Source organism: Carassius gibelio, chromosome B4, assembly GCF_023724105.1.
Source record: "Carassius gibelio isolate Cgi1373 ecotype wild population from Czech Republic chromosome B4, carGib1.2-hapl.c, whole genome shotgun sequence".
Taxonomy (NCBI): domain Eukaryota; kingdom Metazoa; phylum Chordata; class Actinopteri; order Cypriniformes; family Cyprinidae; genus Carassius; species Carassius gibelio.
Genome location: NC_068399.1, coordinates 4,496,957 through 4,524,741, shown reverse-complemented (window position 1 = coordinate 4,524,741; position 27,785 = coordinate 4,496,957). Strand labels below are relative to the sequence as shown.

General features: G+C 36.0%; 2 protein-coding genes across 4 annotated transcripts in view; one reads left to right on the top strand and one right to left on the bottom strand.

The window, feature by feature from the left end:
* Positions 1 to 4,940: 4,940 nt before the first annotated feature.
* LOC127955999 (gastrula zinc finger protein XlCGF8.2DB-like) lies at positions 4,941 to 25,967 on the bottom strand. Of its 2 annotated transcripts, none has more exons than XM_052553738.1 (4): positions 25,827 to 25,967; positions 16,019 to 16,181; positions 10,159 to 10,353; positions 4,941 to 6,677 (listed from the first exon to the last, which is right to left on the bottom strand). In XM_052553738.1, the coding sequence occupies exons 3-4, from the start codon at positions 10,331 to 10,333 to the stop codon at positions 5,674 to 5,676; spliced, it is 1,179 nt and encodes a 392-aa protein (XP_052409698.1). In that variant the 5' UTR covers positions 10,334 to 10,353; positions 16,019 to 16,181; positions 25,827 to 25,967; the 3' UTR covers positions 4,941 to 5,673. The 2 variants fall into 2 exon arrangements, with proteins under 2 accessions (XP_052409698.1, XP_052409699.1); XM_052553739.1 differs by lacking the exon at positions 25,827 to 25,967 and adding an exon at positions 17,738 to 17,797.
* Positions 23,639 to 27,785, top strand: part of LOC127955963 (gastrula zinc finger protein XlCGF57.1) — a 31,435-nt gene continuing 27,288 nt past the window's right edge. For both annotated transcript variants that reach the window (XM_052553672.1, XM_052553673.1), the window contains exons 1-2: positions 23,639 to 23,721; positions 24,352 to 24,577. In XM_052553672.1, the coding sequence (XP_052409632.1) occupies positions 24,403 to 24,577 (175 nt within the window). In that variant the 5' untranslated portion in view covers positions 23,639 to 23,721; positions 24,352 to 24,402. The remainder of the gene's footprint in view (positions 23,722 to 24,351; positions 24,578 to 27,785) is intronic.

Genomic DNA, 27,785 nt, shown 5'->3' with positions numbered 1-27,785 from the left:
CACGGCGAAACTTTGGTCACCAGATTACGTTGCAGTTACGTAATAGTTACGTAATGTTGTTAGCAGGGTGTACACAGCATCCGGGCCACTGATCGCAGCGACAACAAACACTTTGATCAATTGATAAAAAAAATAATAAAAAATAAAACATTTCAACTCTAGATCGCCTCTTATTAAATTAAACTTATTGTACTAACGTACAATTGATGCTCAGCTAAATAACTGGAGATGTTATATTTATTCGTATTGGTACATTCGTGCCGCAAGATGTTTCTATTATGAAGTACCGGTATGTGGGCTATGCCACCCCGATGCATTTTCAATCATATTTCCCGGTCAACTATATTTCGATGACTTTTCAACAACCGCATCGTTTCTCTGTCCACTATAAATCAATGATTTTTCAACACATTCAGGGATCACCCGGTAACCAAATATCAATGCTTAATCAATCATAAACATAACTATAGATCAATGTTGTTCCAATATTGTTGCCATCAACATTAATAACATCAGGTTTTCATCGATATGATAATGGTGATTCAACATTTATTTTGCATTGAAATTTCAATATCAACCATAATGATGATTCAGATGGAAAAACAATGTTTATTCAATGTTGGCTTGCTACCGTATACCGCAAATCAACCAAAAAAGTTTTAGTTTTTCTCTTTTTTAATAATTAAATAAAAAGTAAATAGCAAAAAATAACTAAACAGTTATGATAAACAGTAAAAAACGGAAAACTGTAAACTATAAGCTCCAAATCACCCCCCCCCCATGTGCCATGCTGATGGTTCTCAATTTTTTTTCCAATGTTGGCAGGTCTGAACATGCACTATAGACCCCCTGAGGAACAATTCCATTCTCTACTATAGGAGAGAAAGATTTGTATAAACTTGTTCAATCTTCTAAACCAACAATATGTTAGACCCTATTCCATCGAAGCTCCTAAAAGAGGTCCAGAAGTCATCAATCTTCTTCTATTATTAATTCCTCTTTGTCATTAGGATATGTCCCCAAAACCTTAAAACTGGCTGTTATTAAGCCTCATCAAAAAACCACAACTAGACCACGTCAAGTAACTTTTATTTATAGTACTTTAACCTGTTAGCCAGCACCCCCAATTATGTGTTTCTCAGCTGAAAGTGCCCTACCTAACTTAAAAAATTTTAACAGTTCCTTACTTCAGTGTGTTACACACATAATTATGGTGTCTTTAGAAAGAAGACCCTTTGGGCTTTACTTTTTATAAACCAGATTTGATAATGCAAAAAAAAAATATTAATAGTTACAGACACTGAAGTGCCTTGAAATTTTTTTTACCACACTGAATTTCTTTTTTTGTTTGATAAAAATATATGAAATCAGTCCTGGAGCAACCTAGAAAAGTAATGGGTTGAAAGTCACATTTCTCATGGGTTTCTATTTCAAATCTGAAGATATCATGAAAAATGAGATTCCTGCAAATATTTTTATGAGACTATTAGACCCCCCACCCCCCAAATATAAAAAATATTTACCAACTGTATTGAAGGCTTCTACAAACTATTGTAGTCATTAAACATACCACTACATAGTTTGTTTTCCAATTATAAAACACTAGACAGAAACTTAGACATCATGCACTGCATGAAAAGGTGCATTTCCGGATTGTTCACGTCAGCGTATAAACCCGTAAATGGAATGTTTCTGTCAGTTTCCCTCTATGTACTCTGGCGTTTCTGATTTCTGGACACTGTCGGAAACTGACTAATTTGCGTGCAGCATTTTTCCCGTCCGCTCACTAATGCGAAAAACTCCCAGACACAGACGGAAATGTTTACTCACTCACCGTTAAATCCACGTACATCCCTGTGCATGACAATAGTCTCCGCAAAATCCAGGCAGTTAAATCTCCATAAATGGACACTTGTGTCTCAGTAAACATCTATAAATTGCTGTACACTTGTACATTGTGTTTTAATACTACGGACTTCTATACAAAAATGCGTCATATGCGCTTATAATAACTGTCAACAAAGTCACAAACAAAGTAAGGCATCAACAAAACTCAATTTTTATTTTTCAGCAAATGCAAGACTGCAAACATTTAACAGGACTGCAAATATTATTAAACTCAGCAGGACTACAACATAATTTAGATATTTAGAACACAGACACTTCAAGTTAATCATTAAATGGATTAAAAAAATAAAATATATTTTTTAAAACAAACAAAAAAAATGATACTCACCAAAAGACAAACACAAGAATTAATACACTTGCAATGGACACTGGAAAGTCAGGACAGTGATTATTGATCTCTCAATCAGACACACACACATATTTACAACTTATGGCACCATCAGGACCATGCCGTGTTTTTTCATTTAATTCTGCTTTTCAGAAGCTACTGTTATGCTCATAAGTTTACATACCCCTAGCACAGAGATCAGCAAACTCAGTCCAGGAGGGTGGCTGTCCTGCAGAGTTCTGCTCCAACCCTGATCAAACTCACCTGTAGACTTCTGGTAATCCTGAAGACCTTGATTAGCTTCAGGTCTGTTAAATTAGGGCTGGAGCCCTCCAGGACTGAGTTTCCCCCTCTGTGCCCTAGCAGAATATACAATAATTTTAACAAAACAAGAGGGATCATGATGTATATGCCATTTTCATTTAGTACTGTCATAATAAATTTTACATAATATTTACACTTAATGATTTTCTAAAAATGAAAATGTATAATTTATAAAAATTTTCAATAGTTTACATACACTGGATGACCCACAGCTGTTTTTGTTTTGGGATGGTTTTTATTGAGCCCAGAGCAGTTCTGCCGAACTGCCTGCTGTTCTTCAAAAAAATCCTCCAAAAAAAGTCCCGCAAATTCTTTGGTTTTCCAGCATCTTCTGCATATTTGGCTCCATCCGACAAAGACTAATAATTTTGAGATCTATCTTTTCACTGTGAAAAATAAAGAACTCATACACAACTATTATAAAAGGTGAGAACATTGTTCACTGATGCTCCAGAAGGAAACAATGCATTAAGAGTTGGGGGTGTACATTTTGAACAGGATAATAACATTTTTCTTATTTTGTTTAAAGATAATATCTGTTCATTTAGAACTGCCCTTCAGAAGCTTCATACTTTAATACTGATTTAATAATGAAAAAATAAGTTTTCCCTGATCTTCCAATGCAAGTAGTTCTTCAGAAATTGAAACTTGCCCAGAAGGACGTGCTACCTGCAAACTGTTTAGCCCATATCCTACACAATGCAACAAGATACGCAGCAGAAAGCCTGGATTTTGATGTTGAAATTGCTGTGCTCAAGGTTTACAGCCATTTTGGCATGTCAGCAAGCAGAACAGCACAGTTAAAGGAATTCTGTGAGTTTGTGGAAGTGGAAGAATGCAACTTGTCACGGCATGTCGTCACAAGGTGTTAGTCCCTGCTTTCATGTATTGACAGAATACTGAAGTATTGAAAGCCTCTGACCAGCTACTTTCAGAGTGAAGGTGAGGAGCAATGCTCCCAGTTTTTGTGGAAATGGTTTGTAGGAGAGAGCATTGAAGTGTCTGAGACATATTTTCTTTTCCTCAGTCACATTCTTAGAGTGTTCTTAGACACCACTGAAGCACTTGAGGCCAAATCGTTCAGCATAACGCGTGTTTAAGGCAATGACTGAACTGAAACAGAAGTATGGGGGACAGGTTCTTTGGCTTTACTGTGTACAGCAAACTCAAGCAGCTACTCCCTTACCTGGCAAATAAATGTGTGTTTTGAACTCTCTCACAACAGACACGGAAGACAATGATGAATAAGGTTGTAGTTTTTGCTATTTTTGGACCAAAATGTATTTTCGATGCTTCAAAAAATTCTAACTGATCCTCTGATGTCACATCGACTACTTTCATTTTTTTTCTCTTAACTTTCTGGACATGGACAGTATATCGTACACACAGTTTCAATGGAGGGACTGAGAGCTCTCGGACTAAATCTAAAATATCTTAAACTGTGTTCTGAAGATGAATGGAGGTCTTACGGGTTTGGAACGACATGACGGTGAGTTATTAATTACATAATTTTCATTTTTCTGTGAACTAACCCTTTAAGCTCCTGCCCACTGTGCTAAAACCACTTCCAAGTAGTTTTCTGACCATGTTATTGGTGTGCTTGATTGGTCAGCCAACTAACCTGACCTGAACCTCACAGAGAATCTATGGGGTATTCTGAAGAGGAAGATAAGTAACATCTGACAAACAATACAGAGCCCAAAGCAACCTGGGCTTCAAAAATGCCTCAGCAGTGCCACAGTCTAATCAACTTCATGCCACACTGTATTGAAGCAGTAATTCATGCAAAATGAGCCCCAACCAAGTAATGTGTGCATTATTAAACCTGCTTTGGAAATCTAGAACATTTCTGTTTTGTAAATCTTATTTTGATTGATCTTTGATAAAATAATCCAATTTTTTGAGGTACTGAATATTTTTTTTCTTAAGCTGCAAGTCATAACTATCAGAATTAAAACAAAACCTCTGAAAATATTTCAGTTTGTGTGCAACTATAAGGTTACAATTGACAACAGAGCTCAAACTTAAATTACTATTTATTTTTACCTATAATAATGTTTACAAAATAATGCAAACATGCTAATTAAAAAAGAAATCATGCAAACAAGTAAATTGCACTCAACAGGTTTTTTTAAGCAAATTATAAGCTACAATTTCTATTTGTTAAAATATAATCATTTACATAGAGGTTGTCATAACCTCTTAATGATATCTTACTCTTTTAATGTATATTTAAATCTTTAATGAAACAAGTTAGTAAAATATAATGAATACACAGACTAGCTCTAATATTTCGTGAAATTATCTCGTCTTAACTTAATTTCTCAGGTGAACGAAAGAGCTGATGACTTGATTGAGGTAAATGAAATGCTATGTGACATTTTATATACAAACAGTTTTAATTGCATCTTTCTGTGAATGAAACACTGATCGTGCAATTACATGTGGCATGGGATGTGAATGGTTCATTCACCTTAAAATGGAGTAAAGAGAAGAAGGGAAGATCATGCTAACTCGCTGTTGTCAGAACTGAGGCATTTATACAGCGATCTGTAATGCCTCAATGAGTGCCAAAACAACATTTATTATCTAAATTTTCTGAAGAAAAAAAGGGAATAATTTGTTCGGTACACATGCGTACCGAACCGAAAGACCCCTACTAAAAATGATACATATACGGCTACACCACCATCAGGTAATCAGTGGTACATGCTTAACTGATACATAATTGTGAATAAGTAAACAATTACAAGTTTATGTATGCTCAATTAATTCTTTAATAGTGCTTAGCTAATGCATTAATTCTGGACCCTTAAAATAAAGTGTTGCCTTTTTATTTGGAAGAAGTTCATTACACAACTTCTGTTAAATGTAATTCAACCAACTTTAGTAAAATTGTGGTTAGTACAGTCATGGTTATTACAGTTTTACTATTGTAAAAGCATGGTTAATTTTCATAAGGGATATGACAAGCACTGAACACATCCATCTCTGGCTCCAAACCAGCCAAACACGAAAGCATATCCGAATTTAGCAGTTAATCACAGGACAAACTGAACAATAATCACTCTAGTGTGACTGTACACGTCAAAGAGCTTCTTTGCTTTCAAAAATCATGGCTTGTCTCCAGTATGAATCTTCATGTGTCTGTTAAGGTTTCCATTTTGAATGAAACTCTTTCCACATTGTTGGCAGGTAAAAGGTTTCTCTCCAGTATGAGTTTTCATGTGGCCAACAAGGTGTTGTTTTTGTGTAAAATTCTTCCCACATTGTTGGCATGTGTAAGGCTTCTCTCCAGAGTGAATTTTCATGTGGTATTTAAGGTTTGGTTTTCGAATAAAGTTTTTTCCACACAGTTTGCAAGCGACAGGCTTCACTCCAGTATGAACTCTCATATGGTCTCTAAGGTTTCCTTTGTGAGTGAAACGCTTCCCACACTGTTGGCAGGTGAAAGGTTTCTCGCCAGTATGAATGATCTTGTGGTCATCGAGGTGTTTTTTAAGATTAAAACTTTTTCCGCACTGAGAGCATGTGTAAGGTCTCTCTCCAGTATGAGTTCTTATGTGGTCTCTAAGGTTTCTTTTGTGAGTGTAACTCTTTCCACACAGTTTGCAGGTGAAGGGTTTCTCTCCAGTATGAATTATCTTGTGGTCATCGAGGCAATGTTTATATGTAAAACTTTTTCCACATTGAGAACATGTGTAAGGTTTCTCTCCAGTATGAATTCTTGTGTGGTTTTTAAGGGTTGTTTTATTACTGAAACTCTTTCCACACTGTTGGCAGGTGAAAGGTTTCTCTCCAGTATGAATTCTCATGTGTTTTTTAAGGTTTGGATTATTAATGAAACTCTTTCCACATTGTTGGCAGGTGAAAGGCTTTTCTCCAGTGTGAACTCTCATGTGGACTTCAAGACGATATTTTCTAGTGAATCTTTTCCCACACTGTTGGCAGGTGAAATAACTTCTGTCTACTGTCTTTTGAGCTCTTTTTTGTGAAGTCTTTTCAGTAGGTGAGCAACTAAATGATTTTTCTCCAGTCATGAAATCATATTTCTCATGCTGAACATTGTCTTCCTTTTCACCGAGTTCTTGACTCTCCGCTTTCAGTGTCATCAGGTCTAATGCAAAAAAGACAAATCCAGATTAACACTATTTGTAATGGCAGAAAGAACAAACATCAAATCCAACAACATAGATCTTATACACACTAAGTTATTAAAGGTGTTAAATAGTGGTTGGAAAATATTTTGGAATTTTTCAAATATTGGCATCGGCTTATAAGTTGGAACTTATTTTTGACAGTGCTGATAACGGCAGCACCTGAGCACACAGTTCTTCCTCTATTAGTTCACAGTCATCGTTCACAGTTCAGTCTAACAGAGAACTGTTCAATAATCAGATAGAACTCTTAGAAATAACAAAAAATGTGTATACAAAACAGTATTGATTGCTTTTATATTGTTAGTATTAGAAAGGCAAACATTATAATACTTTCTTGTTTGCCGTCAGCATTCATAAAATATGCATTTTTATCATTTAAACAAATCTTTGAATAACTACTGAATATCTACTTTTAAAAATTGTACAAAAATAGGGCCGTTACGGTCAACGCGGGCGACGCAATTCCTTTCATATTCTAAACAGTAGACGCAAGCGTCACGGCGGAGCGTGTATGCAATACACCGCTCACGCAACGGGGGGTGGTAGAGTAAGGTGATATTAGTGGAGTCAGGTCATGTGATATTTAGATCAAAATGACAAACTGAAGAGGAGTGCATTCTATTGCTGATTTTACAGCGATAGGCGGTGGTATGCTCGCCCTTTAAATCAAAGAAGAGATCAGGATGGGGAGTTTGTGTCTCTGGGGCTCCCAATGCGAAGCCTGGACAAGGAGAGACATTTCCAGTACTTTAGGATGTCAGCAAAATTTGATGAATTGCTTTCACAAGTGACCGCTTTATCCCAGAGGCTCACCAAAATCACCACAACCTGATTAGTGCTTCGCAAAGGCCTGCGGTACCTCACAACAGGCATCATATAAATGTGGATGTATACATATAAGCTCGCATTATTTTTCCTCTTTTTGTCCGCCATTGTATTCAAACCTTCTTCTCCTGTAAACATAATATACTTGTATTAATGTACAATAGTTGCAATGTCGCCCTCACTGACAACGCATAGTATTGCGTGCATCGGCGTGTCACGTATCAAAAACTAGGACGACACATTTGGTTACGCACCGATGCATAATGGCGGCCGAAGCATAGTGATGCGTAGCCTTACGGATGCGTACCGATGCGTTGACTATGTAACAGCCCTTAGTCAAATCCAGTTGTGACATCTTGTGAAGTGTGCATTTGTATCCTGTATGATCACGTTCTCGGCATGACGGTTGATCCGTGCGAATTGAATGCTGAGAGCAGGAGAGTTCAGCTTCAATAGAGACGCGCGATGAGCAAACTTTAAACTCGTGAATTCAAAATATACTGCGCTTCATGCTTTTGCCCACTGTCATTTTAACTGTGTGCTGTATGTAAAATAGGTTTTACTTTGGCCTTATTTGAAAAAACATAATTCCCAATGCACGCAAACTAACCAGAATACAGAGTGCGCTGTTGATTAGGATGTTTACTCCCTTTTTGATTATAATTGTATTAAATATTTGTTTTTAAAAAAATACTTTGTCATTTTAGTATATGAATGTTTATTTTACAAATGTTTTGTGTCATTTTCAAACGATTTCAAATTTCTTATATATTAATTAAAATACAATTATATTGGCAATTGGTCACCCAAGCAATCGACATCGGCTGTCAAAAATGTTTAAATAAAACAGTCGCCCACTAGTCTTAAATGTGATCTTAAAATTAGGGGTGCTTGATCACGATCGGTCGATCGTTAATGCGCATCTCGTCAGTAAAGCCGGTTCTCTAATCAGCGGTTAATTCCATCAGGTGCGTGATTTCTCATAGAGCAGCTGTTACTACACAGAGCCGTTGTTAATAGAGAAGATGCGCAAATCACGTTAATTTTCAGCGTTTATTGGCCCATCTTCTCAGTTAACAACGGCTCTGTGTAGTAACAGCTGCTCTATGTGAAATCAGGCACCTGATGGAATTAACCGCTGATTAGAAAACCGGCTTTACTGACGAGATGCGCATTAACGATCGGCCGATCGTGATCGGAGCACCCCTACTTAAAATTTCTTTCCATTATTTGAAGTGATGATGATAAAAAAAAAGCAAAGCACTTTACAGACACCCAGATCAAATGAAAGAATTCAAGCAAGCACATTTCATTTTAATTTGTAATATTTAGATCAGCTTTTCCCCACCACAATCTCAATACTGATTGCCACAAATAGATTTTCCAAAAGGCTTTGACTTTGTTGAATAAACTTGAGTACAGCACCTGTCAAAGTCGAAACCCAGTGCGGGTGTTTTTATAGCACTGTATTTCTGAAGGAAACTGACTGTCTTCTGAAAATTAAGGATGTCATTTTCATTTAATCTTGCCTATAATGCCCGAGCAGTGTTTGTGAGCATAGAGCTTATTTGATTACAGCTGTTACTGGGAAAAACTATCTCTGTCTGTCTGTCCACATGATGTATGGTTGCCACCCATCCCTTAATGTACGGAATTGTCCTATATTTAAAGGTAAATTGATGTGTTCCGTATCAAATCAATACAGGACAATTTTTCTTGTATTTTAAAAAGGCCAAATTTGAATCAACAAGTAAGTACTTTGTACTGTTTATAATACTAATAGCAATTATAATGAAATTTAAAATGGAGTATTTGTGAAGTCCATTTGCATGTGATTGCATTTTGGCATCATTGTTTACATAGCAATGGAGTCTGTGGATCACGCGCCGTTAAGGCAGTATGTGCTAAATCTGCATGGTTTAAAACGGGTGCCCAACCCTGCTCCTGGCGACCGACTGTCCTGCAAAGTTTAGCTCCAATCCTAATCAAACACATCTGAAGCAACTAATTAAGGTCTTCAGGCTAACTTAAAAATGAAAGGCAGGGGTGTTTGATTAGGGTTGGAGGCTTGGAGCCAAACTTTGCAGGACAGTCGATCGCAAGGAGCAGGGTTGGGCACCCCTGGAAAGCATCTAGACCTCATATCTGTCCTTTAAAAAAAAATGGTATACCTGTGTTGGGCTAATTGGGAAACAGTCCAGTAACTAATGATGAATGCTCAGTTTGCAAAGAAGCATTCAGTTGCTCACAGTGGACAAAGCATTTCATCATTGTTTACACAGTTGTTATGACACTATAATAATTTCTTTCTTCTGCTGAACGTCGAAAGACGAAACTTTAAAGAATGTGGGTAACCAAACAATTTCTGGTCTCCAATGACTCTGATCGTATTTTTTCAAGTAAAGAACTTGGTGCAGATATATAGCAACCTGGATAACCATACCCTTAAAGTGACATTGGCCTTTTGTTTTATTAAAATGTGGACAATCTGTTAATATAATATTCCCTACATTATCAGAGCTTGGTAGACATCATTTCAAAATCCTTTCTGTAGAGTTGGGTATTTTTATAAGGATCAAATGAGTGAGTTCAGCTTTAAGAATGAAAACCAACCTGTTTGTTCTTCAGTATCTTCTTCGTGTTTGACTCTGAATGTTTCTTCAACCTTCGTTTCTTCACTCTCATCTTTAATAAACACCATCCGTGTTTGTTCCTCATTATCTTCATAATTGACTCTGAATGTTTCTTCAATCTTCATGTCTTCACTCTCCACTTTAAAAAATGCCATCTATATAATATTATATAAATCTGTAAGAGATAAATCACAAATTGCTTAAGTTATCAACAACATAGATCTTATACAAGTGTGGAGTGCTCTCAATTCCTCATTAACTACGGAGCATTTATGATATTTCCATTTAACCTCTTAAACTCTCCGAAAATAGCATGCCAGATGTTTGTGTCTCATTTGCATATCCTTCCTTATATGGTATATGGCCATAAATGGGTTCATTTGAAAGCTTAGAGTGTTTTCTTTACAAAGAATACCATTAATTGGGGTTTTATGATACATAAAGTAGTCAAATTAAGCTAAGAAATATATTCCCCCCCCCATAAATTTCCATCTAACGATTGTGAATACGTTTTCGTAAGAATGTGTATTTAAAATATTTTTCACAAAACAGTCAAGTCATATATCACAAGAAAGCTCTCATTCTCAGGAATCTGATGATGTAGATCATTTTATTGTGTGACAATCACAGATCGAATGATCTTCAACAGAATCGCGATGTAAATTATTGCAAATTATTATTTATACATTTTGCACCGCTTCAGTCAGCCGCAAACAGCCACGCATACCTATATACTCGATATAATCTTTTAGATTAGAATCTCTTCTTTCAAACAAGACCATTTTTACGTTTCTGCGTGCTTCCATTGCTGAGATATAAAGCGTTTTGTACAAGTGCGCAAAAGCGCTCCAAGAGCTGTATGATTGACAAGATCTTCAACTCATATAGATGGGTCTAAAAGCCTTTCTTCTGCTATAGACATCTGACCTCTTTTGTGAAGCGCTATTTGTCCTAATAGCTGCCATTCACAAGTCGTTCCCTCCAATCGAAGGTGTGATTCAGCACCGCGGGAGGGACAGGAACTGGACAGCGACTGCCCAGTCCTTTCCGCCTGTGTGACGCGATGGTCTCTGGGAAACCGAGTTTTTGGCTGCTTCTAAACAAAGCCCACGCGAGGCGGAACTACAAGCGGCCGAATCTCCGGATTTATAATGCATAATATTCATAAAACAAGTTATGGGTGGCCACCTTCGCCGTGGAGAGGTCAGGACGCGCATTTGGTAAGCCTATACGCGTGCTACTTGCCTTTTATACATATGATTCTTTATTCTGAGGCCTGGAAGCTCCGGTAGCAATAAGCTAATCTGTTTATTTTCAATATCGTACAGTATTTGACCGCATCTCAGTGAAGGTACAGTAATCAGTACAGTACTGGGGGAATAAACATAAATTAGTTTGACGCTCCGAAGTTCGCGTAAAAGCTTCGGGGAGCGTGTTTACGCTGAATCAGAACCAAAACAAACAGACACGCTGATAAAACATCAAAATATTAAATATGAATGAGACGAGGCGAGGTCTCCCAATCTTTACACGATGCAGAATAGACATAAATGAAATGATATGAAGCTGGAGATTGTGGATTCTATTTTAGATTTTGATAGACCAGATATTTTTTATAATTTTATGCATGTTGCTATTGTGTAATTTGACTTATTCTCTTTCAAAGACTGTTCAGAAAACACACACACAAAAAAAGCACATTGTATTGAGATGGTTCATCATATGTGAAACAAGATAAATAATACTATTTGTCACAAACAGCAGCTTTTTATGTAACTTCTGAGTGTTTTCTGTAAAATAATATACAGATATCACATTATTCCATACTGCAAGTGTGCAAAAGATGACTTCATACTTATTTAGACTAAAATTTTATACAAAAATAGTATTATTCCTTCCTTCAATTGGAATAGAATAACTTTTGCATAGATTAGGATAGAAAGAAATTTCTGTTTTCCTCTAATAGATGACAAGTGGAACAAGCACAAGACATTGGTCTGAAGTTGCCAGCCCCTTCAATGCCTGAGTTATACCATTTCAAACTTCAGTTTACACAAATAAAATAAAAAAGCGCCTTGTTTTTTTCCCTATTTATTATAACACAGACAGCATATATTGTCATTTCCTTTGAAATTATACCAAACTTTCTGAGCTTACACTGTAGCATTAGTATAGGCAGGCATTCAAAATTAGGTAGGAAAATGAAAAACTGAAATCCCCAACATAGCATTTGTGCTTAAGAGGTTAATAACTAATAGGGTTAATTCACCCAAAAATGCAATTCTGCCATTAATTACTCACCCTCGTGTCATTCATGACCCAAAAAAGACCTATGTTCATCTTCAGAACACAAATTAAAAATGAAGAGGGGTTCATTTTGGATTCATTCATTCAGAATCCATCAGAAATATCTTAATTTGTGTTCTGGAGGTGAACTAGGTTTTACTGGTTTTAAACGAAATGAGGGAAATGAGTAATTAATGGCAGAATTTTTATTTTTGGGTGAACTATCCCTTCATGTATCTTTATACATAGTCACAGGAACATATTATGAGTAGGGGGTTGGTGGGCAGGTTGTGTAATGCGAGAAGACATATGATGGATATCCAAAAGCACTACTTTTGTTAATAAAATATTAATTTATTTTATATAATATAAGATAGTGTCTTTGACCTTATTTATTTGGGTTACAATGCAAGGCTATATCCATCTAAATCATGTTGTTATTAAAATTTAGATTTTTAATACTGCATATGTGAATTTGTCATTGTACTATTTTATGGCTGATGTGTTTGTGTTAACAACACAGGTACATAAGTCTTATTCATTCCGTTCATAAAAGTTTTGTTTAACGTAAGCAAATTTGTCACTGTAGCATTGGGGTTTTGTTTAAAGTGCAGTGTAGATTGCGAGGGTTGTGCAAGGGATGTAAATAATAGAAATAGGCAAACAGTAGAATCGGTAGTTACTAACTGTTTTCAACAGAAAAAAAATAAAATTATTGCACTGGCTATGGCATTTGACATTGATAAAAATGGTGTTGCCGCTCAGACAAGAAAAAGGACAGAGATGGGTTCACCCCACCCTCCAACACAGAAATTAATAAGGGGAATACCATCGGCTTGTTCAAGGAGCTGTAGTTAGTAGTGTTTTCATGATACCAAAATTATTGTTTCGATACCGATACCAAGTCAAGAATTGAGATACTTTTTCGATACTTTTCCTGAAAAGGGAAAAAACTCTCAAATATCATTGCTGTGCTTTATATTAAAACCGGGACAACATTCTAATCATATAACACACTAATAAATGAAAATATGCACAGCTGATATATTAAACATTTGAACAAAATATGAAATATCAAAATCTCAAAAATAAATTAGAGCAATGACATTCAAGGTATAAAAAGAATACATTTAGCAGCATTATCTCAGTTATCATTAGAAACATAAGAGAAATAACTTTATCTTGATTCTGAACTTTGAAAGTACTTTCATATTTCACTCCTCGCATCATATTTTTCTACCAGTCGTGGACCGGCAGCCACAGGATCACTTGTGCTCGCACATGCAGCATCTTACTGTAGTGTTTGTCACATGACAGCTGGGGCTTCTTTAGTGCATGCGTGAGGAGAAAAAACACTAGTGTGGTAATTTTGATTCTTTAAAGAGATTTGTTCATTTTCAGTTCATTCACCAAAATGATTTGTTCAGTAACCATTTCTTCATATTACACAAAATACACCAACAGGTGGCAAAAAAAAGAGCGTCTTATGTGTTATGTCTTAAGTAAACGAACATGCTCACTTGTTACAAAAACAGATTTGGCTTTATTAAAATGTGTGCATAATCACATTCAATAAAGTCTAAGTTGTTTCAATTGAACAAAGCACAAGGTTTCTTGCATAATTAACTTTTTAATTGTTTGGTCAGACAGTTCATATATATATTAACATTCATAAATCAGGGATTAACTAAATATGAAAACAAGCATATGTGCACAGTACCTATAACTGCACTTTGCATTTTGCGAGATTGACATGATAAATGGCCGACTGTTCCGGTTTACTCTAATTCAGTTTGTTCACGAACAAGATGTACCAAATCATTCAACTCATTCACGAACAACATGTAATCAGTAATCACGAACGATAAGATCTCTAGATCTCGTTCAGACTGAAACTCCCTTAGTGAAGGGCGTATTTGTTAACTACATTCAACAAATCGCGTGCTCCGTCACATCTAATGCTCAAAGGCTATTGGCTCGAGGTTGAGTAATTCTTTGACAGAATGAAACAGTTCACAGAGCTATTCACGAACTATGCATGTGCTGCTAATAGCGCCGCGCTGCTGTGGAGGGAGGAACTTCAGTGAACGAGAAATAGGAATCAGTGGATGACGTGAACGAGAACGATTCGTTCACCTAAAAGATTCGTTCAAAAAGAACGATTCATTCATGAACGACACATCACTAAAAAACACAGACGTCCATAGGGAGGCACTGGAAGCGTGCGTTGCACACACCAACATGCAATACGTCTCTTATAAAACTGAAACATTCTTTGAAGTATCGATAGTAATAAATTTAGGAACAGTGACGTTTTTTATTTCCGAGAATCGCAATACTTTTGTAATATCGGTGCACTGTGCAACCATAGTAGCTAGATGGCACTAGCATGGTAGGACGTAGAATTACAATGAGGGAGACAAATTTCAGGGAGACTATATACCCTGCACAGCGGCTCTGCATTTGTCTTCGGTTATTATAGTGAATCAAAACTGCACAGAAATTATTAGTCATTATTATTATTATTATTCTTTGTGCCAAAAATAACTGACTGTTTCTTACGTTCCCATTTTAGATATTGGTCACTCCTATCATCCCATAGCTTGGATGTTGGATAAGATTTGACATTCCACTGTTGCAGGCATTGTACTTTTCCAAATTGTTGTGTTGCTATATATGGCAAACGTGTGATCATATAAGCCCTGAGCAACACAGGATCACATTTTTTAAATTACATGGGCTCATTTTCAATTGTCTTGCTGGCAGTAGTTGATTCACGTTGGCACTTCAGGGTTGTGGATATAGGAGACTTTGGGAGGAGCATTGATGGGGAAAACCCTGGCAGCTTCTGCTTTAGAGAAAGCCCTACATCATGGGACTCTCAATCTCAATTTAATGAGGCACTACCCTGAGCCCCTTTCACAGTGCGATTCCGGGAAATACACAGGTAATGTGTCCTGGCAATTGTTTCTGGGTTGCTAGATTTTGCCACTTTCACACTGCCAGTGATTTCCCAAAATATGTTCATGCATTCACACACAACCCGTAAAGGTCTGTAATGACATGTGACATCAGGATGTAGTGTGTAATTTAAGAGTCGAAAATGCTAGGCACGTTAACTTTCACTTAAGCTGGCGAATGATCTCCGCTTTAGCGCGGATAGTGAGGAACTAGCTGATCTCTGCTTCATTACAGTTTGCAGTTTTTTTTCATTGCAAATGTTGATCTGCTTTTAAAACACCTGGTTAAAAGAGTTGCACAATGACATACGTCATCACTATGACACATCCTTTATGCCATTGGCTCAGGCTTTTGTTCACACAGAGCTTGTTCCGGGACTGAACCCGGAAATGTTTCTTGGTCCCAAACCCGTGATCGATCCCAGAATCAATTCCGGGACGTGTTTGCGTTCACACTGAAGACGACCCGGAAATTTTCCAGGACCAACGTGCAATGTGAAAAGGGCTCTGGACACTCAGAACAATGAGCATTCAACATCCAACATCCTATAGAAAACTATAGTGGATACTGTAACTTGAGTTAAATTTACTTACTTTATGATAGTGTGTCTTCAAATGCTTTGAAGACTCAAATGCAGCCAAGTTTGTGATTCCAAATTGTGCCCGAGATCATATCGCGTGACGTGTGGATGTCAATCCGAGAGACTTTGGGCTACTTTTAAACTGCTGCCGCTGGTTATTATTCAAGTTTGCAGTTCTAAATACAAATAAAGAAAGTAGGGGGAAATAATAACAGTTAACAAAACATCTACAGATAAAATAACAGTTACCGTATTAACCTGGCTGCCTTCTCACTAGAGCAACTGCTTTGCAGCACAGTTAATGATATGTCAACCATTATGACAGGACCTCTCGATGCTATTGGTTATTAAAATTTGTGATGTAGCAAAAAAAGGTCTGTTTCAAACCACGTTTCTGTGCCTGCCTTTAGGCAGTGTTGCAAAAATTGGGCGAGCTTTTAGCCCGAGAAGTTATTACGTATCTGATTTTGAATGTAGTATAACTGTATATTAAAGTAGTCACAATGCCTTAATGTAAGTTAAAAAGAGTGACTCAACTCTCAAAACATGAGTAATTGTGGAGTGAGATGACAAGAAGGCTTTATTACGGCAACTCATTCACATTTGAATTAATTAATCAAAAGCAAAACTAAATATCCTGGTTTATGTGATCCTGTCTTTTATCATTTACACAGTCCAGATTGATAAATCATTGAAAACCACTGGACTCGATTAGTTTTGACTGTGTACAGTTCTGTATCATGTTCTACAATATGAATTTAGGCTTCCTCTAGTTCTGTGAATTATTTTTTTTCTATTGTCATTATAATGCAGTATTGTAGGCTATCAATGAATGACACCATTTGACTGTCATGGTATGTGCATGAATGAGTGTGAAATACCTGCCAATTACATTGCTATTTCCTATCACATATTGGGCACTTTTTGCATTTAAATTGGATTAATAGACAAGACATAGACAAAAGTTGCAAGTTTTTTCTAGGGTATCATTTAATTTCTTTATTGCCATTTTGACAGTATCTGCTTGTATATTTTATTCATGTTTGGTAGCCTAACTCTCTTTAATGTAACATTAAGCTATTTGCCCCAATTTGATCCGTTTACATGGGATTTTATTTATGTAACGTTACATTTGTATTATTTTGTCATCATCATTTAGTTTAAAGAGTTAAAATTGACCCGTATCGATTTTTATCTACATATTCCATCACATTATTTTTTTTATTAGCCTTTGGGCTGGAAATAGCCCATCCAATTGGGCAACACAACTTTTGGAAAGTAAATACTCAGAAATAGTGTTGTTAAATGGATTGGCACCTGGTTTAAAAAGCATCAAAACACCACATAAGTAAAAAAAAAATCTGGTTAATGTTAGACCACTGATCTATATTATAGAAAATATAAGATATATAGATCGGTGGGTTAGACACCTGTCCTTTCTCTGTCCGTTGGTCTCCGCGATGTTTGTACTTTTAATCGAACCATTGACCACAGCACTGTTACAGCGTGCATTTCATTTTGAGTAGCAGACCATCCGGGAATCTTGGCATAATTTTCAACACACTATGCTTTGAGACATACTAATTATATTTTCGAATACTATTGAAGACGGACAGAATGCCAACTGGATGCAGCAAAAGTAATCAGCATTGTTTACGTTTTATCACGCGCGCGCTTTCTACTGAACGTAAACTAGTTTTATTGATTTCAATATTTTAATAAAAGCGCTCACCTTTCTTCAGCCAAATCACAGACGCGGGTGCGCGCCGCAGCCTTATGACGTCACATCGCCAGACCAAAATAAAAGTACTTTTTCTGCTCTATTAAACCTTCGAATAATAGAGGAATTCTTTATTTTGTTAAACACATTAACAATAAATCCAACCAGTATATGATGAGCAAAATAATACAAATGAAAGAGTTTTAAGACAATACAATTCTAAAATAAATTTTAAATTCCATAAAAGAAGGAGAAACTTTAACAAACTATATTTTTTGTTTATAAAACTTTGCAACAATAAACATATTGCTAAAAAATTGTATCTCTTTGTTTTGCATGAAGAAACTAAGTTAAACAATGTGATAGTCAAATGTGATAGACTTTTTTCATCTTCAACCCCATATAGAAGTCACATAGATTGAAATATATTAATAATTCATATATTTTCATATATTTAAATATCATAAATTCAAATAGCAGAAAATATATTTTCTACAATATATGTAAATATATAAATATGTATGATTTTGGCCACTTTTTAATATTGTTAACATATATTAAATATATCTTAATAATAATGAAATGTAATTATTTATTAGCAATATATGTCCATATATTTATTTCTATAAATTTAAATATATTTTAAAACATTCAAACATTTAATTAAATAAACTTAAACCTGTTTTATAAAATATATTCCTGTTTACTCAAAAATTATGTAAAACAAATTAAATCTCCACACATGTAAATGTTTTAATTTTATATAGATTATAATTTTCCCATTTAAAATAAATAGAATACAAACAAAATTTGGACACTAAAAAACTGTAAAAACTCTCCAGACAATGTAACTTAAAACAGTGACAATCTAAATTGACTTATTAATATAGAGTACATTTATCAACACCAGTTCAGCATGAACCATCAAAAATTCTGAGTGCTTGAAAGTTTTCAGCACATAAATGAAACATTATCCTTTTGTAAGCATCCAGGGACAAAATATTATGAATAAATATGCAAATATAGATCATAGTAGCCATTCTACACACTGCATTATGGATGTGCTGGTATTAGTTTCGGTACCGAATGGTTCCCGGGTAAATTCCAAATGGAAGTGATTATCCTTATCCCCTTGGAGTGGGGACATCGACATAAAACAATATAAATTGTATATTTTAAAAAGTTTTATATATATTACTTTTTATATATTATATAGCATATTTTAAAACTTAAAAAAATATAAAATGTATGTTTATTTGCAAAAGTTAAGCTAACTGCAATAATAATAAAAAAAAACATTTATGACAGTGATGCAGTATGTGGTCTGGCATTGTCATGTTGGAAAATACAAGGTCTTCCCTGAAAGAGACGACGTCTGGATGGGAGCATGTGTTGTTATAGAACTTGGATATACCTTTCAGCATTGATGGTGCCTTTCCAGATGTGTAAGCTGCCCACGCCACACGCACTCATGCAACCCCATACCATCAGAGATGCAGGCTTCTGAACTGAGCGCTGATAACAACTTGGGTTGTCCTTGTCCTCTTTAGTCCGGAAGACATGGCGTCCCAGTTTACCAAGAAGAACTTCAGATTTTGATTCGTCTGACCACAGAAAAGTTTTCCACTTAGCCACAGTCCATTTTAGATGAGCCTTGGCCCAGAGAAAACGCCTGCGCTTCTGGATCATGTTTAGATATGGCTTCTTTTTTGACCTATAGAGTTTTAGCTGGCAACAGTGAATGGCACAGTGGATTGTGTTCGTAAGTATTCCTGAGCCCATGTTGTGATTTCCATTACAGTAGCATTCCTGTATGTGTGGCAAAAGTGTTTTGAGTTTCAGAATTGCTGTAAGCAGGCAGGTGACATAATCTTAAAACTGATCTTGTATTAGGATGCGTTTGATGTGGTCAACCCACTTGGGTCATCAAGAAAAAAGAGACTGACTTAAGATACTTTGGTCATGACACAGAGTTTTCTAGAATGTTGTCAGACCTGAGACAGCTCAAAGAACACTGAATTGTTACCACGTCTGTTCATGTTGTTCGACCAAGACTATTATCTATTGTAGGTGACAATTTGGGGTCACACTGCATTGGTGGCTACACACAGAATTTTGGCACTTCCAAATACTTCTGCAGGTACTGTGATGTGCAAAAGAACCAACTTGGAAATGTAAGTCAGTGTTTTCCTGTACCAACAGTTGATACCTACAAAGAAGCAGTGCAGTTATTGCAGCAGAGTAATGTTGATGAAGTTATAATATATTGTATATACTGAATACATTGTGACTCAGTCTTTAACTCCTTGAAATATTTCCATGTCAACCAGGCCTTCCTCCATGCATAGGGCATGATTTATTTGAGGGAGTTTTAACTTATGACTTAGCGATTTACCTGTGCTACTTCATGAAGGTTAAGCACTGGTTCACATACACTGAGCAAAACTAACGTAACACACAATTTGCCTACAAAGACTCTGATTGCAACTCATGTCCCGGAGTAAGTGAAAAAGCCAACACAATAGGTGGTAAGCAGCTGAGAACTGGCGTCTCCTTACACTTCTGCCTGTCATTATTGGGAACAAAGATGACCCAGTGTGGCAACTAGTGATCGCTTTGAAAGAACTTGTTGAACTCATGTGTGCTCCGTCAATCAACCACTGCCCATATTGCTTACTTCAACATTGTAGTGTCTGAATAGCTAGAAACAAGAAAAGCAGTGTTTCCTTCTGATAATTTAAAACCCAAGCACCACTATATTCTCCATTACACATCATTGATCCTCAACCTTGGCCTCCTAATGTAACTGTGGACAATGAGGTTTGAGAGTAAACACTCCTACTTCAAGAGGTGTGTAAGAAGAACTCAAAACTTTAAGAATGTATGCCAGTGACTCGCAAACCAGCACCAAATCCTTGCATCAGTGATGAGGGCAAAAAAACTCAACTCCATATTATGCTCACCTCTATAGTTATGCAGTGCACAGTGCAGTTCAAGCCCACATGGTTACAGAACCAGATTCTGTATCCCATGAGGTAAACTTTAAGGGAACCCTTTACAAAAAGGGATCATATTTTTCTGCCTAAAATGGGAATCTGATGAGTCAATCAAGTTTGGTCAGATTGAGCTTGCTTTGATCAAACATGAGAATGAGGTGTTCTTTTTGGTGACACCTTACACTTACACTTCATTTGTGTATTTGGCAGAGTATGGACTTTATAAATTCAAACAAGCAGATGAGGATATGCCCTGTATATATATATATACAGTGGGGATCGAAAGTTTGGGCACCCCTTGCAGAATCTGTGAAAATATGAGTAATTTTCAAAAAATAAGAGAGATCATACTAAATGCATGTTATTTTTTATTTAGTACTGTCCTGAGTAAGATATTGTACATAAAAGATATTAACATTTAGTCCACAAGACTAAATTATTAAGAGCTTGGGGGTGAAAACTTTTGGAATTTGAAGATCAAGGTAAACTGTACTTAATTTGTGTACCGGGAAACATACAAGTATCTTCTGTTGCTTACGAAGGGCAGAACTAAATGGAAAAAAATATATATTTCAACAAAATAAGAAAAATTTGGCCATCTTCATCGTGTTAAAAAGTTTTCACCCCCCAGCTCTTAATGCATCTTGTTTCCTTCTGGAGCATCAGTGAATGTTTGAATCTTTTTAAATAGTTGTGTTTGAGTCCCTTAAATGTCCTCAGTGTGATAAGGTGTATCTCAAAATCATAAAGTCACTGCTTGAAAGGGTTCAAATATGCAAAGATGCTGGGAAACTGAAGAATCTGCAGGACCTTAAAGATTTTTCTGAAGAACGCTGCTCAGTTTAACTGTTCAGAACAAACAAGGGACTCATGCACAACCATCACAAAACAGAAAGACAGTCGAGGATCATCAGGTAACAGAACACAGTACTAAGAACCAAGGGTTCCCAAACTTTTGAGTGGGGTAATTTTAATAATTTCAGCATTTTTTTTGTCTTGTGGAATAAATGTTAATATCTTTTATGTACAATATCCTACTCAGGACAGTACTAAATAAAATATAACATGCATTTAGTATGATCTCTCTTATTTTTTGAAAATTACTCGCATTTTCACAGAACCTGCAAAGGGTGCCCAAACTTTTGATCCCCAGTGTATTTATATATATATATATATATATATATAGGACTTGTGCTGGTATTCAGTAATGCGATATATTGCTGTGATTAATATACACGATATTGTTATCGTGGGCACTTCTAAATACCGTGAATAAATATACATTACAAATTATTCAGAATTTTGAATGCATTTTAGGAATATTATTCCCATCAGCTGCTTAAAATGCACAACATCGCTGTATGCTGCTTGAAAGAGCGCATGCGCTCTCATGTAGACAAGGTGCTAAATGCAGCCCTTGCCCTGTAAACATAAAAATAATCTTAAATAACCATTCAGATTTGTGTTTTCCCTATGGTGTTTATTACAGAGCCAACTACTGAAATATTTAGACTTAATTTTTATTTTATTTATCTGGCCCTAGATATTGTTTGAAAGTGTTTTGATCTTTTAATGTTCATTCACACTTTACATTATGGCTTCATTAATCAACAAACTGCCAATGAAAGAGTTATTCTGAACATTGATTAATCTTAGGTATTCCAATATTTAATAACACACTGTTAAAATTGAAAGTTGCAACTGTGTTATTTAATGAGTTAACATGAACTAACTTGAACAAACTTGTATTTTTTAACAAAGATTAAAAACATCTATAGCAAATGTAGCTATTGTTCATAGTTTAGCTGTGCACTTATTAAATGAGCACTATGCGATGTCCGAACTGATTACACTATATTTTATGTATTGCACTGTATTTTATCTAAAATCATTTTCTATTTTTAAACTGTCTTAAATTAATTTTAAGTAAATTTTTAAATCATTATCATTTTCAAGTTCTTAAATTGCTTTTTATTTTTGTGATTATTTTTCGTCATGACTTTTTTTTTAATTACCATTGTGTACGAAATGTGCTATAAATAAACTTGCCTTGCCTTGAATGTTAATGCATTAACTAAGGTTAACTAATGAGGTCTTACTGTAAAGTGATACCTATTGGTTTTTATAGTTCGTTTGCACTTTAATGTGTAAAACATTTAACTTTTATATATTTTTCTGTATTGCTTTGTTTTAAATGTTTAGTTATTTTTGTTTTAAGAAAAAAAAGTTATTTAACCTGTTATACTGTATTATTTCAATACCGTGATAATACCATAAACCATGATAAAAGCATTATCAATTAACCACAACAGGAAAATTAGATACCGGCATATCCCTAATATATATGTCTCTGTGTGTGTGTGTGTGTGTGTGTGTGTGTGTGTGTGTGTGTGTGTAATTTCTGTCCCCCTAAATTCTGAAAAGATGGCTACACCCCTGCTCCTCTCCTCTCCAGTGAAAGGGACTGAAAATGCAGACAAATTAACAAAATAGGCATTGCAAAAAGAAATATCAGTTCCAGTACCACTTGGAAAAGGTGAACAAAAAGCAGTAAGAAGGACTGATATATGACAGAGATGGTGGGAAAAATACAAAGAAGGAAGGGGATATTATAAAATACAAAAGTCAGTCAGCCTTGAAAGTTATAGAGGAAGCAGAAGGCAGGGAGAAATTATCATGACAAGACAGAGAGTGGATCACACAGGACCATACAGCACCTTGCTTTTAATGGGGAAAAGAAATGGGGGAAATAGTACTGGGATCAGAAGGAGATGGAGAAGGCACACCAGGAATGAAGGCATTACATTCCTTTAAGACACAGGTTAATGAGCAGAATATGAGAACAATTAAAATGAAATGATGTTACACACTCTTGTACAGTTGTTTGCAATCCGTCATTAACCAAGAGAGGAAGGTAAAAAACGGTACCTTTATTTTGGCCGGGCGGTGTGACGTCATAAAGCTGCGCTCCTGCATTTGTTGTGATTGGGCTGAAGAAAGGTTTGTGCTTAATATTTTTTAATCAGTACAAACTGTTCTATCAATTTACACGTTTTCACAAGCTACATACATTAAATGAACCGATCTTAAATATTCAAATATTTATCTAACGTTATTTTAGTGAGTAAAGCTCATCCTCATAGTAATAACAGAAATAGCGCGTCTCATTTCGCTCCCGATTGTCGTGCATTAATACATCGTTCAAGTACGAGAAAGAAAAGAGAGAAACTGAGAATCCGAATCATCTGAAACGAATCAATTGTTAAATGATTCAGTGATTCGAATCGCTCGAGTCAGCGCGCGCTCAAGACAAACGAGAACAAACACAAACTGTGTTATGTAACTTTTACAAACCAGCTGCAATTTTTAAAAGTGTAATCTATATTATATTATTTACAAATATTTGAATACCAAATACAAATAATAAATACCCAAATATGATCTTACATTTAAATATATATTTTAATCAGTTGTTTTAAATCCTTTAACTCTCTCACTCCGATTGATTGACTCCCTCATCAGTGCAATGACCTCTGAACTCAGGAGATGATTGAGATGCACCCAGAGATTTAGTCTGCATTGAATTTTGAAAATAATTCACTTTCTGTCAATTATTTTCATCTTAAACAGGACAAAGAAAGAAAAACTCCTGCTGAAGATCCACCTGACACAGTTATAAAGATGGAGTTTATTAAAGAGGAGAGTAAAGACATAAAGATTGAAGAAATATTCAGAGTCAAACATGAAGAAGATACTGAGGAACAAACAAAGATGGAGTTTATTAAAGAGGAGAATGAAGACATTAAGATTGGAGAAGTATTCAGTCTGAAGCATGAAGATACTGAGGAACAAACAGGTTTGTTTTTATTCTTAAATCTGAACTCACTCCTTTGATCCTTATTAAAATGTTTAAATGAATGATATTTGTGAATATCTCATGAGTGTGGTAATTAAAGTGTCATGAAACCGCAAAACAAATTTTTTGAGATGTAAACATGTATGAAAATGTTGCACATCAGAGAAAACAACAATAGCACTCATTATGTTTAAGGGCTTTATGTTACACTTAATGGGTTTTAAGGGATGCTTAAGAGAAATGCTAGGGTTTGATGATGTTTCACCTAAAATTACCCTTAAAGGGATAGTTGACCTGAAAATATAAATTCTGTCATCATTTACTCACCCTCATGCCGTTCCAAACCTGTATGAGTTGCTTTCTTATGTTGAACATAAAAGAAGATATTTTGAAGATTGCTGGTTATCAAACAGTTGGTGGTTCCCATTGACTTCCGTAGTAGAAAAAAAAATACAAAGTCAATGGCAACCACCAACTGTTAAACAGCAATCTTCAAAATATATTAATTTATGTTCAACATAAGAAAGCATCTCATAAAGGTTTGGAACGACATGCGGGTGAATAAATGATGACAGAATTTATATTTTATGGTGAACTATCCCTTTAAGTAACAATTAAGGGATATTTTATGTCACGCCCTTAAAGGGTTAGTTCATCGAAAAACCAAAATTATGTCATTAATATCTCACCCTCATGTCTTTCCAAACCCGTAAGACGTCCATTTATCTTCGAAACAAAGTTTAAGATATCTTATATTTAGTCCGAGAGCTCAGTTTCAGGTAAGAAAAACATCATCAAAATAGTCCATGTGACATCAGAGGGTCAGTTAGAATATTTTGAAGCATCGCAAATACATTTTGGTCCAAAAATAGCAAAAACTACAACTTTATTCAGCATTGTCTTCTCTTCCGGGTCTGTTGTGAGAGAGCAGCACTCGCTCTGAGTTAGTAATTCATGTACTCAAACAGTACACTGACTGAACTGCTGTGAAGAGAGAACTGAAGATGAACACCGAGCTGAGACAGATAATGAACAAAAGATTTGTTACATTTATATTATTTACATCAAGCTTTTGAATGGTATAGTATTGTATATTGTTATTGAAACTTCATCATATTTCACTTGACTATACATTTAGTCAGGAATTATAGTTTGGAAAAAAGTCTTTTGGAAAAAGTCTACCAAATAAAATGTTTACACGTTATGTGAAAACTAGTACAAGTATATAAATAAATAAAAAGAGACTTACTCATGTTTATGATCTCTGCTGAATAAAGTGCTTCATTCTTTTTTTCTGAGGAAATCCAAATCTCAAATCCTTAACCACATCACATATTTTTGGGGTGATCTATGTCTTATTCCTCTCATCGCGAAGCAAACAGTAAAATAAAGAAACTTGAAGAACAGTCTCGCTGTCTTCTAGCGTGTTCTTCTAGCGTGTTTTTATAGCGTGTTCAGCATGGGGGCGTGGTCACATTAGAAGATAATGAAGGGAGACATGGCTGCCCAGATCTGGTCAAACCCTGCTGATTCCATGGTGGCCAGATAAATTGAGTTTCAAACACAAAATAGGATTTAAGCCACAGTCCGTGAGGATAACCAGAAGAGAAAACAGTCGAGCCCAAGAAGGTGAATGTCAGTTCAGAAGGCGGGGTCTAGGAAAGTGGTTCCTGGTCAAATAGCAGAGAGTAACAGTCCCAGAGTAAGCAGACAGTCCAGCTCTCCAATGAACACCAGGGGCCCGAGAACAGCGAGGGATGGGAGGGAGGAGGCAGGCAGTAGGGAGTCCAACAGCCAGAACTGAAGGGGTAGCTAGGGAGCATAAGGAGTAGGAAAAAAAACCTAAAAGGCAGGAACTCAAAAACAAGCACTAGATAGAACTGGAACAAGATCAAACAACAGAAACAAGTGCAAGGTTAACTCGGTAGAGCAGAGATTCCATCTGGCACAGGACAGAAAACAAGAGGGGAAAATAAAGGGTGGGTAACGATCTAAAACTGTTGTAACCTTAGCGAGATAAGTTAACCAGAGAGGCCGGGTAACATTAGACAATAGAGCACATGGCAAACAAACCAACGGACAGCCATGTGCTCCAGACAGACCAGGAAACAACATAAACAAACTCGGATCAGGCCGGTGCCTTGACACTTGACACATTAATTTATGACTTACATGAATCATGATCTCATATTTTTAATTCAAATCTGTGAAATTTCATAAAAGGTTGCATAGTTTGCACCAGTAAATATTCTATTACTGTTGGACCCTAAACATATATATCATATAACAGTTTTCTAATACAGTACTACTTCCTTCCACAAACTAATTTCGTTGTGACATTGACAGTAAAACCAGCATTCTTTAATTTGAGTGGCCATCTCAGGTCCTAGACTGGCCTGTGTGTGACAGCTTATCAGAATTACCAGCCGAGTCAAGAACCGTTTCCGTCAGACGTGTCCGATGGAGCTGATGATACTGCGCATGTGTGATTCAGCATGAAGCAGACCTGACACAGAGCGTCTGAACCGAACTGATTCTTTTGGTGATTGATTCTGAACTGATTCTGTGCTAATTTTGTGAGCCTAGGTAAACCGAAGGCTTGAATCAAGGGCAATCATCGCCAATGACGCCATTACATCGAGCACAAAAGAACCGGTGAACCGTTTTCTTCAACCAGTTTATTGAATTGAACCGTTCGAACGAACTACTGGTGATCCGAAAACCAATGCAACCGGTTCTTGACTCAAGAACGACTCAATTATCTGGCTCGGCTCTGTGTTCATCTTCAGTTCTCTCTTCACAGCAGTTCAGTCAGTGTACTTTTTGAGTAAATGAGTTACTCCGGGATATTGGTTCGTTTTAACTCAGAGCGAGTGTCAGCCACATTAAAAAAGTTAACAGCTTAAGTCACTTGTGGATTTATGTGTATTGGAGATACATCGAATGATTAGTTCGCAAAATGGATATCACAAACTGCTTGTTTTGAACTCTCTGACAACAGACACTAAAGAGAAGACAATGCTGATTAAAGTCATAGTTTTTGCCATTTTTGGACCAAAATTTTGATGCTTAAACAAATTGGTTGGGACTGGATTGGGACACCACTACTATGCCATCACACATCATCATTCGTCATCTAACTCTTACGATACACACATATACTGGTGTGCATTAGAGCCTTTTAATTATCGTTCTGAAAAAGGTGTAT